The following is a 12889-nucleotide window of genomic DNA, read 5'->3' as shown; positions in this document are numbered from 1 at the left end:
ACTCAGTCCAAGTAAAGCAATCTGACTGAACCTTAATCTTAACCAATTGCAGGATTAGTTAAGCGACAATTGCTGCTTGTATGAATCACGTGTTGCAAACAATTTCTTTGCTAGTTATACCTACAATAAGATCAATAAAATAAGAGATAACCACAAGGGTAGATAAAGTGCTACTTTAACAGCAAGAGTAGATACAGAGACTTTTTTTATTACTTTAACGACACGACTAGTAATAATTAAAAAAAAATGTTTTAATAATAAAATGCCATAGAAAAAAATTGAATATTATACACGACGATAAAATTTCAAATTTCATTATCTTCTCAGCGTAATTAAAATTAAAATTAAAAAACCCTTTCGAAGATAAAATACAATTTTATCGTCTTGTATAATAGATAAATATTTTATTTGCTCTTATACAGATTTTTTTTCTACATATCCGACATTAAAAGAAAAAACAAAAAAAAAATATTTTAATCAAAAATCAAGTAACCAAATTTATAAAACATAAAATAGTAATTTATTATACGAGTTTTATAAGACACCATTTTGTCACACGCGTTTTTTAGAGCAAGAGGAGCGCAGCGACGAGTCCTATAAAGCAAACAAGTGCGACAAAATGGCTTATAAAACGAGTATAATACAATATTTTTTCTATTTTGCCCTTTGAATTTAAAAAAAGTTCAAAACATAATGCTAGGAAAATTATATTTGATAATTTAATTCATGTATAAAAAATACCATAAGCCGCGATGCATTTGTCACTTTGACATCGGATAAAGTTAGCCCTAACTTTGCATCTGGATAAAATGTGCTTAAACTTCCATGGCAAACTTTTTCGAACCTGATTATTGTTTGTTGTTATGATAACGAACCAACAATCTTAAACATTGACACAGCTTGTGATAAATTGAAATGCAAAATGGCCAGTTCAATTTTTCATAATTACCTACCTACTATTATTCATTAAATTATCTCATAGAATTACGCTCGAGGTTTTTCGTCCAGGATAAAATTTCATTTTTTAAACTCTAATTTGGTTTCTTTTTGGTAAATTGACTCCACAAACCACCAGATAAAAAAACTCGTCCTTCGGACTCGTTTTTTTTTATCGGGTGGTTTGTGTCGTCAATTTACCAAGCAACCAAATTATCGTAAAAAAATTCAATTTTATCCGGACAAAAAAGACCTCTCGTGTAATTACAGTCGACAAATATGTATAATAACGCTGGTAAATAGACGAACAATTGTAAGTTTTGAATTTAAAGTGTTGTGAAGTACAGTGATCACGTAGCAACAACTCACTATGAGTCACTGCCAACATTAAAAATTTAAGTAAATGTTCCTGAAACGCGTATCGAAAAGACCTCCTTTTCAAAACCCATTTGAGTGTTATACTGATTACTGATTGCATTATAGGTGCAAAATAGAAAAAATCTATTATAGTTGGCCAAATTTGCCTACATGCTGTTCCAGACACTGTCGACATCTAGAAACGACCGTCGTTGCATTCAGTCAAAAATGTGGGGGTATTTCCTAACCGACTCGCACTATCCTTTTTCTTAACTCTTTTTGGGTACCCGACGGGGTCAAATAAACATTGTCTCAAATTAAATAGAAAGAAATGGATTCAAATCTGGCGATCCTAGCGGGCCATCGAATAGGTCCGTCCTGATGAAACACGATTCTGTTCAAAAAATACTGCTAGTGGCATTTCATCCAGAACGTTGCATCCAAAAATGTGTCGTTTGATAATAATTATTGTGCATGCCATCAATAAAAAAGGACTGACTAGTGCACTAGTTTAAAAATGCCGCACTACACGTTAACACTAAATCGTCTTTGAAAATGTTGAACCTTTGATGCTGTATCTTGCTCATTTTTTATCCGATTTGAATAAATGACACATCAAATAAAATAATTTTGAAAACACTTCAATACCAACTAAATTAATATTGTTTTTTGCGTCCAGTTTTTGACAGATGAGCATCAACTTGTTTTATTCAATATTACAGATTTTTTTTAGTATAATTTAACAAAACTACTACTAGATGGTTCAAGAATATTTTAAATTAAAAATATCATAATTTTGTTTTTCTGATAAAGAATTCGGTACAATTAACTTTTTTTTAAACTACATACAGCCTCATAAACGCCGTAAAAAGGAATGTCTAGGTAAATTTAAATTTTCGCTAAATAGACTGAAAAAGTAAATTCTAAGGAAGCCAATGTTTGTCAGTGGTTCTAAAGGAAAAGTTATTCTCATATAATCAAACGTATTACAAATTACAAATTATTTCTCTAGTTCGACGATGAATAACTTTCTTATTGCCAATTTGCTGCATTTCTATCGAAATCACGAACGTCTTTGAGAAATTTGACACTGACAATACAAATTTGTGACATTTCTCAGTCTTTTGTTTCCGCCATCAAATATGAAAATATCTCTAGACAGCAAAAATAACTATTGATATCTCAACAAAATTCGAAATTCCGGTAACGCTGATTGGTCAAGTTTAGGATGTTTTTTCTCGTTAATCGCTTGAGATAGGATATTTTTCTTTAAAATTCAGATTATCACATTTACCCAAATACTCCCTTTTTTCTCTGGGGAAGCAGTTTTGGAATATGCTGTACAGGGTGTTTTTTAAATGCTAGTACAAAAAAATACTGGTAATAGGTGAGGATGAGTAGAACTCCTACACAAAAAAAAATTTATCTAATAATAGTTTATTATGATACAAGTTTATAAGGAAGCCTTTTGAGCACGCGCGACGAGTTTAAGAGCACGACGCGTAGCGGAGTGCGTTTAACGGCGCAAGTGCTTTAATAGTATATTAAAGAACGAGTTTTATAAGGGTTGATTTCGAGTTCCAGGTGTAGAAAACGACCCGTAGGGGAGTTTTGTATGGAACGAATGCGCCAATGCCCTTATAAAACAAGTTTTTTATGTTATTTTGTAGAATTTGCACCCTTGTTTTAATTTTTAAATAAAAAAATTAAATTTTCAAATTCTAGGAAATTTTGTATTAATTGCAAAATTCAAGGTAACGGATGCAACTACATCTGCAACATATGTTAAAAAGTAGAGTTTGAACATTAATATTGGAAGTTTTTTGGTGTAATATTAAACTACGAGTGCTTTAAGAGATAGCCATAAACGACTCCAAATTGAATGCAACAATAGACCTATTAGAGATGCAGATTCTAAAAAGTCCCTTATAAACGTGCATCATACGCTATTTTTTATTATACCTGCACTACAATCTGAAAATTATAACAACAAAAAAAGTAAATTGAAATACCTTTTCCGAAGTAATCTGTGTCATTAATCGTTGATATAGAAATGGTCAATTGTTGTTGTTTCGTTGCTATCATAAATTGTGTATAAATGTCTATTTATCATTGTTAAAAATGTAGGTGAATTTGTTGTTACCTAAGCAACCCTTAAAGCTTTAGTGTTTTTAAGGCCCTTTTTCGCACGCATTTTAGTGTCAAAAACAAGGATTATGATTCAGGTATAATAAAAAAGTATTTTCGATTTCGAGATAAAAATAATAGTTATTTGTACAACTATTTAGTTATGAAAGTCATACTTTTTTTCACGAATTTGCAGATTGATTAACGAGGGCGTAGCCCGAGTTAATCAAGCAAATAAGTGAAAAAAAGAGACTTTCATAACGTGTTGTACACACTATTTTTTTGCATATCGATGTAAGTTGAGAAATTTGGTCTAAAAGGATTTATGAAAAATTACAAAAAAAAAATAGGTATGCTTTGACAATCATCTCCAAGGAGATGGAATAAAATGATGCAAAAAAGTACTACTTTCACTACGATTTTGCGTGTAAAAAAGTGCCACTTTCATTACGATATGCAAAAAATTAAATTTTGGTAAAAATTGTCAGTAGGTACGCTACTGAATTAAAGGTAATTAAAAGCGTAATTGGGATTGTCAAGCACCAATAATAATTTTGTTGTATTTTTTTTTTTTCATAGCATTGTCGGATTGCTATGGTTTAACTTATTATTTGCTATTGTTGTGTCTGTGGCGTAAAATGTGCATGGACGGACAGGGTTAGTTTAGCCCTACCATTTTAGACTAAAAAAATGGTTTTCTGGACTCTTTAAAATCTCCAGGTGACACAGTTTTTTTTTTTGTACTAGCATTTAAAAAACAGCCTCTATGATAACTGTAGTTTTATATTTGTTTTGTAGCGTTCCTCGTAAATTAGATATCGAAATGTTTGCACAAGTTGATATGCAGGTACCCGATACTTAATTATTAAGCTCATGTAAATATCTTTTTTGCCATAATTTGAGATCAAAATATGTATTTATTTGAGAGATATACATATTCACGACATCATCGTCAAACGCTCCATGAGTTACAAAGACGCTCTCTTAATCTCGGGGGAGAAAAGCTCGGTTTGATTTAAGTATTTGTTTTTCCGAAGTACACATTTTATTGACTTAGTCCCTGTTTCTATCATTCGATGTAGAAATTTTGCTTTGTCTGCTATATTGTATCTACGTATTATGAGTACTGTCTTCGAGTCTTTACTCTAGCTACTCTCATTACTTCATTGTCGGAGGGATGTTTATTCTGTTCTGAAATTATTTTTGCTAAATTGTTTAACCCTACTGTCTGAACCTTTCATTTTAGTCGAAACCTATTTAGTTTTGTTGTTTTACTCTTAATCTTCTTTTGTGTACTTTTACTAGATTGGGGTATTCGCTATCGTAGTTGCAATATATTTCTTACTTAACTCTTCTTGATTCACTTGCATTGCAACTTAAAATACAAATTCCATATTTACGTAAGGCATTTTTGTCAAACGTTTCTTTTCTCCCCTTCACCACAAAAGCTTGTAAAAGTTTACTTTGAAAAGATCAGATCAGCGCGTGAAAAGGTAACATTTTCATCTCGTTTTCCTTCGAGTGTTAGCAGTTCTGTAGCTCCCTGTGCGTGTTCCGCAAGAGACGAATTAACAGGATTCGTTCACTGACGATTTCCGTGTGGCAGAAAAATATAGAACCCGTGGGATTTAAAACAGTCATTAAGCACACATATATTTAAGATTTTGATTACAATTTATAATTTTTGGAACGAAAGATAAAAAGAACGACTTATAATTTAAAATCGGGATATGTACGTAGGCACGAGTGCGTGGGAGGATAAAATGAAACGGGACGAGACGAAAAACTGATATAATTTTAAATTAACTTAATATTTATAAACATTTATTATGTATTTGGTTTTTTCCACTTTACTGGTATTTAGATATAATTGCGTGTAGCTAACCACCGACGCCTGTCTAATTTTGAATGTGCAATACTTTCCCAGATTGATTAAATATGTATTTAGGAGACTAACTTAATAGGGTCGATCCGTATATGATGCATTATAAATTGATAAGGTTTAATATAGCGGATAGCCTATTTCCGAAGTCATTACGAAATAACCATTAACTCCTTTCCACAATTACCAAGTGTTATTGTTACAGAACCACAACTACGGGGTGGTTTGTGAAACAATGGTAGAAACAGTATTGTCTAGTGAAATAACGCGCAGCCAGCATGAAGAAGTCCAAGTCGCACGCCAAAACGGTAAGATTGCAATGTTTATTGTTGTATAACATGTCTGACATCATCTCAATCAACAGTCATATTTTTTCATCTCACATACTAACCGACATACTGTAAAGCACACTCATACATAGATTAGGATTGTTTATTAGATGATTAATTAACTAAACGCCAGATCTTTCATTAACATCGCAGGTGTAGAGCAAGCACTGACACAATGAAAAGATAATTTGTTTTTACTACTATACGTACAAAAATCTGAACATTGGTCAGTAATAAATGTTCAAAAAGTAGGTATTATGATCTAAACTGCACTGGAGGCGGCAATAGCAACAAAAGAAAACTCCGTGGTTTCAGCTGTTTAAAGAGACAATATTGCCAGAAACGTGAAACGTACAATCCAGTAAGTGAAGAGGCTCTACACAGTTGTTGTTTCGTTCTTGTAATTTTCAGGCGGTATTGCTTTCGGCTTCACAGTTGTTAAATCTGAAACAGTTGGCAAGTTCCGATTAGGTACTAATTTCATGTTCTCCCAATAAGGAAAATATAAAATAAAATTACAGTCACTACTGTTATTAATTCTGAAACGATTTTTTATTTGTTGATTTGACGCAGCAGAATCATCATTATGATAAAATCTCATTGAGTTTTTGTTGTTGTCAAAAGTAAGAGATAAAGGACTTGAAACTGGTTAGGAATCTGAAGTTGTTCCGAAACTGTGGTCTGCATGTCCCTAATAAGGCCCGGTTGTACCTATAAAGCGTTGTCAAGTCGTTGTTAAAGTTAACATAATGTCAAGCGATCTGATTGGAGGATATTTAACATTTTATTTGAATCAGCCAATGAAATGGGCGCATTTCCGACTTGACGCGTTGTTAGCTGACACGATGTTAACTAAGCTTTATACAACCGGGCCTTCGGGTTTTTTGACACAAAAATTTGAGAAATAATATTACATTTATTAATTGCTGACTAACGCTGAAAATAGACGTATATCAAAATATTTCTTCTATGAAAGGGTCCTCGAGTATTTCGAAACCACTGACCACGCAAGCGTCCTACCCAAAATTAAAAAAACAGGATTTTATTTACACTTTTTCGGTCTTTGGACTTTGATGGATAGGTACCTAAAGTTCATTTTTTCTTTAAAACAATTGTCAAAGTGTTGTTATGTTGATATGAGTCACTAGAAATTTGATGGTTATTAGGTTCCCAACGTAAAATATCAATTGTATGTTAGCGGTTAGCCATTTTGATGTAAAAAGGCGCTTGCGCTACTGAATACGTTCAGTTGTAGGTATTTTTCAGTGTCATTATCGTCTTTATTTCTTGTTTTTTGGTACAAAATTTACTTATACCTGAAACATTTCTGACTTATGAAAATTATCAACATAACCTCAAACCTGATCTAGAGAGATTTTACGATACAGATGTCCCGAAACGAAAGGCTTTAGTGTGGTACAACGGGTACAGCGTGGTCTTTGAAGGAATTTTGACATTGACAATTGTTAAAAAAAAAAACGGACAATAACTCATTTTTCCTGTGGAATATCCATTGTTTTTAATCATTATTATTTTATCAGTAATAATTAATTAGTATTGATAAGTTGATTTACGGCTCTCGTAAACTTCAATATTAAATTGAACAACTGATACAAATGTATAATCCACATCGATTCTATACAAGTTTGATGTATCATGATGAGATGAGTGAACAAGAAAGTTTTGTTTGCAAATTGCAACGGCGCTAAACTATGTCATAAATTACCCTAGATAAACACGCCCGCATATTTAATAATAAAGTCTTCCTTTATTGTAACGTGAGTACTCATTTATCGAGTAAATGTTTTCCTAATGAGCTCACAATAGTTATTTGTATCACAAGGCTAGAAAATGCCATTTTGCAAGTGCAAGCACGGTTTGTGGGGCAGAGGCGCCAGCCGAGCATTTGCAAAACATTTTCTAGCCGTGTAATACACAAAATTTTTTCGGCCGACAATTTATTTAAAGCAAAATATAATCATTTTTGTTAAAAAATTACCAGATAGAGAATTTATTTTTCTTCCATTGGCAACATAAAGGATTCCTCAAATATTCAAAACCGTCCTCGTCGTTTCTGTTATTCGTAAACCATCGCTTGATACCCCTCTCGGCCTCTACTGCTATACACAATGTACAGCTTGCGATAAAGGATACAAATTTGCCCGACATCAATGTTTTACACTTACAAAATTGTACAAAAATGCCACATGACACTGACATTTTATGCTGCCAACCTAAAATCTTTCAATAAAAATTTCTGTGTCGATTTTCTTGCCTAGGCAGAGAAATGCTAGTTTCCAGACGATTTAGACGAATGAAAAATCAGTGTTCTAGACGGAGGCCGAAATAGTATATTATATACCAAGGTGGAGAAGTTCATGATTATAGCCAGAGCGCCAAGATTAGAGCCCGAGGCGCGCCGAGGGTTGTAGAGACCATTTCATCTAAGAAGTACATGATGACTCATCGAAATCTGACCGTAGGACGCTAATCAGCTGATGATCAGTGGCGTAGAAACATTCGATTAGCTAAGGAGTCGATATAGTTCAATTAATTTATATGATTAAAATTCTACCAAATTCATAATTCAATAATGAATGTCATAGTATGATACACAGAGAAAGAAATAACAGAAACAAAACACTTCTGAACGCTAACGGGGTTAAGTTAGAAATAACAACGAGCGCATGGATTGCAGATGGTTGATGGGTCTGTGCGCCGCTGGACTCAAACCTCCCCTAAAAATTTGAACATGAACTCGTCCGACGACAACGTGTTCGTGCGCATTATGTACTTCTTAGATGAAATGGTCTCTAAGGCGCGAAGGCTATAAGTGACTTGTCCACCATGGTTTATATACTATTTTTTCACTACTAGATACGTTAAAACCCTTTCTGATAATAATTATTAATCAAATTATTTTGTCGGATGCGACGGGTCTGAGTTGTCACTTCTTGACAGTTGGTATTAAAATCGTCTACGTTAACCAATGAAATAGACGACAATCTTTCGTTGCTAGGTGACGGTTGTTCCATTATTCACCACTGGTTAATAATGAAAAATTATTTACCTGTCACTGGGCCAACGTAGAAACACGAAACTTCTCAGTGTTCTATGACAACCGATAACGCTAGACTTTATTACAAGTAGTGAAAAAAAATATTTTCGGTTGCACCTAGAATGATGTTTGGAATTTAATTGCGCCGTTTGAAGAGATGTGTTTCTTATTTCATTGACTTCACATAAAATCGATAGCTGGTCCTGAAGGGAATTTCTCATTTTCTAGAAGCATTATTGCACGTATCACCAATTTCCACAATTTGTTGTTATTAATTTTTCAGCATGCGATCTTTTCAAAAAGTTACTAACAAAAGGTCAATATGTATTTGTTGTAATTTTTGACGTCTCGTTTTTCTTTTATCTGTGTAAGAATGCTAACTATTTAACTCATTGTCAGTTTGAAATGAAATACCTATCGTTTAGATTAGAAAATAATTCACAACATTAAGTTTTGAGTTACGTTATGCCAGGTTGCAGGTAAGCAGTAATGACATCGGAATTAACCCAGAACATTTTGCTGACAAATTAATAACACAAATGATTACATACATGGTTCCGTTAAAAATATTGGCTTCAATGTTCATTTTAAAAACAAAAAATTTTAAGCTCAATAAAATAGCCAGAGCTCATAAGATACAATAGTAGTTTATATCATTAAGAGCAGAAATGAGTCTTTTTGTACTAAGCCCAGAGATTGAAGCAACTGGGCGAAGCACAAAAAGACTTACTCTGAATTATATACATATACAGGGTGTCTCAAAAATGGCGCCCAATCTCCCAAGGGTCTTAAAGAATAGAAGTCTGGGAAGGTAAATTTCAATACAATATTTGATCGGACCAACAGATTTTGTATAACTTGCTCTTAATATGATCATTTCAAAGAGATGTATCTCCTTTATTACCAAATTTTACAGCTGAATTATAAATTACTTTACAATGTTACTTTTTCCAAGACCCCTTTAGGTAGTGGAACAACACCGAAGTAATTCTTTTTAGAGTAATGACCTAGCAAAATACGCTCAAATAACAGTGGCAACATTGACCTCAAAGGAGAATTGGTTTAGTTGATTCTGCATACCAACCAATGTTGCCAAATTTGCTTATTTTAAAATGTGTATAACTTAGAAAATAGTCAAAGGAAAAAAAATTCACAACGAAATTGAACTCAACTCTTCAAATAATTTAACCCCTCAAGAGATTGGGCGCCATTTTTGAGACACCCTGTATGTACAATTTTATCTTCAAGCGGATCACAAAAAAAATAGGTCATGAACTCATTTATTTTCTTTTGCTTCAGTTACAGTAAAATGACAATTACAACTTACGATTTTCAAATTTTAAGCCATCGGTAATTCTTAGTTCTTTTGTTTCAATATTATTAGTACTTGAAGGTTCAATAATATTAGTAAAGTCTACTAAAGTCTAAAGTTTACTTTTTAACGTTAAACTCCCACGGAGGCGACGCGTGTTACACCGGTTAAATATTGGGTAATAATTTCGTTATTTCACTTTTTTAGAGGCTTTTTTTAATAGGAATAATTTAATTATTAAATATTTCGTGTAATTATTGATAGGAGTAAATAAATCGTGAGAAATGCTTCAAATGACCTTACATTTTGACTGGGTCGAGCCGCCTGTGGATATTTCAACTCCTAGGATCCTAGGAAATGTTTCAAATCCGGTTACAAAAAAAAGCCGATTCAACCGTTTCTACAGGCTGTTTGAAAATTGCTAGTACAAAAAAAAACTGGTAATTGGTGATGGTGAGTTGAAGTCATCGGCAAAAGAAAATTCTAATAAAAATCCTCTAGTTTTCGAGATAAAAATTACTAAAAATTGGGTTAAAATTGTTAGTGCACCACTGAGTTAAGGTATTTTAAAAAGACACTTCACGTTGTTAAGCAATAACGAAATAAAAAATTTGATGTTCTTAAACTGTCAATCTGTGGTTGCCAAGATCTTGCAAAAAAATATAAATTTTTCATATTGTTGTATAGTCCTTCATTATCACTACGATCATCACGCTTGGTTACCAAGGTTTAAAAAATATTGCCCCGCCTGAGGCGTAGAATATGCAGGAATAGGGTTACTTTATCCCTTTTGTTTTAAAAAATTAAAAATTGGTTTCTTGGATTTCTTAGGGCTTCCAGATGCCACAGTTTTTTTTTGTACTAGCAATTTTCAAACACCCTGTATAAGCATACACAAAGTTGCGATTTGCGACCGCTTGAATATAAAAACATTTGATAATCTCTTACAATTAAATTTCATAATTCATTCATAAATTTGCACGAATATTCACTGATGGTTTTAACACTTTGTATTTAATATTTGTTCAAATTTAATCTGGCTAAACGTACGTAAAAAGATGTATAAAATTGACATTTTTATCTCAATTAAGGAAGCAAGAGATACAAAATTCTGGCACGATTTTAATCGACGTAAATTTAATGGTAAGTGATTTAGTTCAGGGTCGGCGTCAGTACTCAAATGCAAATTCGTGCATTTGTACACCAGCTATGTACAATAATAGCTATTGATTCACAGCTGTGCAACACGCACCCCTATGACCATAAAACATGCCAGTTCTTTGACAAAAATAAATCCTGAACGGACGATTTAAATTGTGCCAGTCCATCAGCATTTACATTTACTGTGTGTTACAGTTTTTTTTTAAATAAATTGTCATTTTTTTGTCCTTTAGTACACTTCAGGGCAACTCATTCTGAAATATTATTTACGTTTAAAAGCAGGAAATATATTCTAATATGTTTTAATTTTTATTAAGTATAAAAGTCGCATTTTTGTGATGTTTTAATTTTTATTTTTGAACTCACTACCTTCAAAATGACATTTCGCGACCGCATAGTAGTGTGCGAAATCGCATGTCATTTTGAAGCACTATTGCGCGAAATGGACGTTCGCGCACCAGTGCGAATGCTTTTTGAGCACTCTAAAAATAATTTGACTTGATAATAATAAACTCTGGTTTACAAAACGCCATTTCTCCAATTTGGATGATGAAAATTTCGAAAGAGTGAAAATAAATCGCTATTAGTTCGATTTATACTTTGGCAATCGCATGGACAAGCGCTACCCTATTCTCAAAGGGTATACTTACGGCAAATCAGACATAATGTTTGTTTAAAAAATATTGTACGAACTTCGATGCGAGAAGACGTTCGCGCAAATGAAGCACTCGCTCCTTCGTCGCTCGGCCTCAAATAATGCGCTCATGTACGAAAAATGTCTTCTCGCACTCATTTCGTAAATAACTATTGTATCTAACGCTTTATCATACTAAGAACTCTATGTGGCGAAATAATTATTTACTTAGATTTAATTTGTAATGTTCTCACGTAAATACCATTGAGTTTGTTTGCTTGTTTAGTTTCTAAAATGTAAGTTTGGTCACAACAATTTATTGTGGCATTAGATACCATTGTCACTTAATTCTCTGAAGTTCTCTTAGACATATCGAAATTATTTCTGATAAAGCAGACGTTCTCTACTTTTCAAACGGCGATCCTGATTTTCACTCTTCATCCTTTCAAAACGTTTTTGTGAGTTAATCGGGGTCAATTGTGAAATTCCTCTGGATTTGACACTACCACTTGTCAGTCGTGTAATAGCGAATAACACGACAATATTAATTAAAAATCATCAACATCTTAATTCATGGGCGGAATTAAAATAAACTTTTGTAGGAAAAGTTTGAACTCGCCACGATTGACGGGACGAGATCCTTGGAGTGTTCAATGATATATAATTTGTTTCGTAAGCTTATTTCTCCGAACTTCTGAAATTGCCTAGTGTCTGCGAAATGTAACGGCCTGTTGAATCATTAAATTTAGTTTCATACAGATTATTCGCTCACATTTTGCCCAAAACTTGTACATCATGATGGTTATTTTCCCGTTTTGTTCATCATCGCGGCGTGAATCTTTCAGGAAGCACAGATGATCATCCATTCACAATTAAACCTCAGACTACTTTGTTATTGATGTCGTATGAATTTTCAGCAATCTTTCTCTTATCTGGATAAACCAAGAACAAAAGTAAGTTTGATGTGGCTTTCGCGGTGTTTGCGTTGCATGTTTATTTCGTAGTTTTCATGGATAGAAGCATGCTGTTCAACCACGATTTTTAATTTGTCACGTGCTTTGCTTCAGTTTTTTCCAGCTTTCGCAGCAAAAAT

General features: G+C 33.2%; 1 protein-coding gene across 17 annotated transcripts in view; it reads left to right on the top strand.

The window, feature by feature from the left end:
• The window catches only part of Trpm (transient receptor potential cation channel, subfamily M), an 85792-nt gene that overhangs the window by 1848 nt on the left and 71055 nt on the right, over positions 1 to 12889 (top strand). For 14 of the 17 annotated variants that reach the window (XM_069038097.1, XM_069038100.1, XM_069038093.1 and 11 more), the window contains exons 2-3: positions 5508 to 5610; positions 12714 to 12749. In XM_069038097.1, coding sequence (XP_068894198.1) covers positions 5581 to 5610; positions 12714 to 12749 — 66 coding nt within the window. In that variant the 5' untranslated portion in view covers positions 5508 to 5580. The remainder of the gene's footprint in view (positions 1 to 5507; positions 5611 to 12713; positions 12750 to 12889) is intronic. The other 3 variants (XM_069038101.1, XM_069038090.1, XM_069038102.1) reach the window with 1 other exon arrangement.

Source organism: Tenebrio molitor, chromosome 2 (assembly GCF_963966145.1).
Source record: "Tenebrio molitor chromosome 2, icTenMoli1.1, whole genome shotgun sequence".
Lineage (NCBI taxonomy): Eukaryota > Metazoa > Arthropoda > Insecta > Coleoptera > Tenebrionidae > Tenebrio > Tenebrio molitor.
Note: the sequence above shows the minus strand (reverse complement) of the source record. Positions and strands in the feature narration are given on the sequence as shown.